Genomic DNA, 2,140 nt, shown 5'->3' with positions numbered 1-2,140 from the left:
TACCGTGCGCACTCTAAGTAATTTTCGACGACCAACTCAAGAAGCTTTTTTTACTCTAAGAGGGTCTACATCTTCGGGCAGCATTGAAAACTACAATAAAGACGCACCTTCTACTCAAGATTCGATGCAGAATCGAGGAAGGACTTCAATTCCTATTGGATCGAATACTCAAGGTTGAAATCAGTAGCTAGAACGAGCCACTAATGACCCTTATGCGCGCCCTACTCTTGGAAAATGTTTCTGATGCAACCAACCCGATCATCTTTCAAATAATTGCCCGAATAAACGAATGGTCAATTATGTGGAAAAGGATGATGGTGACGAGGAGCATGTGCTTGAAGAAGATATTTATGAAGGAGCTGAGATTGATGTGGGAGACGAAGGAGAAGAGGTAGCTTGTATTGTTCAATGCCTTTTGCTAGCCCCAAAGGTGCAAGATGATTTGCAACACCACAAGATATTCTGAACCCGATGCACTATTAGAAATAAAGTATGCAATGTGATTATTGACAGTGGCAGTAGGGAGAATGTGGTCTCCAAGGCTTTGGTAAAGACACTCAATTTGAAAACTAAGAAGCATCCCTCGCCTTACAAAATTGCATGGATTAAGAAGGGCCCTGAAGTTCAAGTTCTAGATGTTTGCAAGGTTCCTTTATCGATTGGCAAATATTACAAGGATGAGATTTTATGTAATGTAGTGGATATGGATGCTTGTCATGTGCACTTAGGAAGACCGTGGCACTATGATGTGGATGCTACTTATAAGGGTTGTGATACTTTTGTCTTTTGGTGGTTTGATAAGAAGATTGTTTTGTTGCCATAATCTCACCCGTCTGACAACAATTCAGCTATTAAGCAAGACAAGCCAGTGTTCACCAACATAATGGGTTCAGCCTTCTTTGCTGAAGTCAAAGAACCGGGTTTTGTGATAGCATTGGTGGTTAAAGGTCAATCTAAGACTATTGTTGAAATCCCTCCTCTAGCTCAAAAGGTACTATCTGATTTTCCTGATTTATCTCCTACTGAATTGCCTAAAAAGTTGCCTCCCACGAGAAACATTCAACATCATATTGATCTAGCACCTGGAGCTAGCTTACCCAATTTGCCACATTATCGCATGAGCCCAAGTGAATATGGGAATTGCAAAGGCAAGTTAATGAGTTGCTTGATAAAGGTTTGATTAGGGAGAGTATGAGTCCTTGTTCAGTCCCTGCCCTGCTTACCCCGAAGAAAGATGAAAGTTGGAGGATGTGCGTTGACAGTCGTGCCATCAATAAATTACTATCAAGTACCGATTTCTTATTCCAAAACTTAATGATATGCGCTGTCTTGAGCTTTGGCACCCTAACCTGCTTAAATCTTGGTGATTATTTGACCACCTCTTCTTTTTGTAGTTTTTGTGCCTTTCGCACAAGGATCCGGGCATACGCAAGAAGTGTGTGGTGCTTCTGGATGCGCTCTTCAAGAGTAGTACGGGTTCGTTTAATATGAACCCATTTGTTAGTTAGCAGTTGGGAGGAGAACCCCGATGCTTGTTGCGGTGACGACTTAGCCACTTGGCGCCTTCTAAACTCTAGATCCTCTTGGTAGCGAAGTCTGTCCACCTATTCCAAAGCTTTAGTGAATTGGCGGGCAAGACGTTGGCGACGCCTCTGACGAGCCCTTTTCGTCAGCACTGGTGCGCCTTTGATGGGCAACGCCGTGACCTTTGAGGAGTTGTCACGAGCGTCAAATTCGGCTTCCTTGGGGGCCTGAGAGGAGTCTTCTACAGCATTCGGGTGAAGATTATCACCCCAAATTTTTAGATCTGAAGGCCAATTAACCTTCTTCACGGAAGTGGTCTTCCAGCGCTTGCCGGGAGAGGAAGAATCTGGAGGAGGAGGAGACATACTCCTCAAACTTTTGCTGGTCGAACTCATATTAGACCTCTTCATCCACAGGATCTTGATCAGTGGCTACGACAAGGATCTTGATCGTTGGCTACGACACGACAGCCTCGGCAGTGAGACTGTTGGCTCCCACTGTGGTCGCCAGCGTGTTGGTGTCGAAAGTTGATTTGTTCATTACGAGACTCATTACAACTTCAGTCGTTACAATAAGTTCAAAAAAGAAAGACTTTTTATAAGTCTCCTTACACAAT

General features: G+C 43.7%; 1 protein-coding gene across 1 annotated transcript; it reads left to right on the top strand.

Annotated features, from left to right (window-relative positions):
* On the top strand, positions 290-1,471 carry LOC109846245. The gene is made up of 4 exons (XM_020415467.1): positions 290-432; positions 514-767; positions 849-1,148; positions 1,395-1,471. Exons 1-4 carry the CDS (start codon positions 290-292, stop codon positions 1,469-1,471), a joined length of 774 nt encoding a protein of 257 aa, XP_020271056.1.

Source organism: Asparagus officinalis, chromosome 6 (genome assembly GCF_001876935.1).
Source record: "Asparagus officinalis chromosome 6, Aspof.V1, whole genome shotgun sequence".
NCBI classification, from domain to species: Eukaryota; Viridiplantae; Streptophyta; class Magnoliopsida; order Asparagales; family Asparagaceae; genus Asparagus; species Asparagus officinalis.
This window is presented reverse-complemented; position numbering and strand designations above follow the sequence as displayed.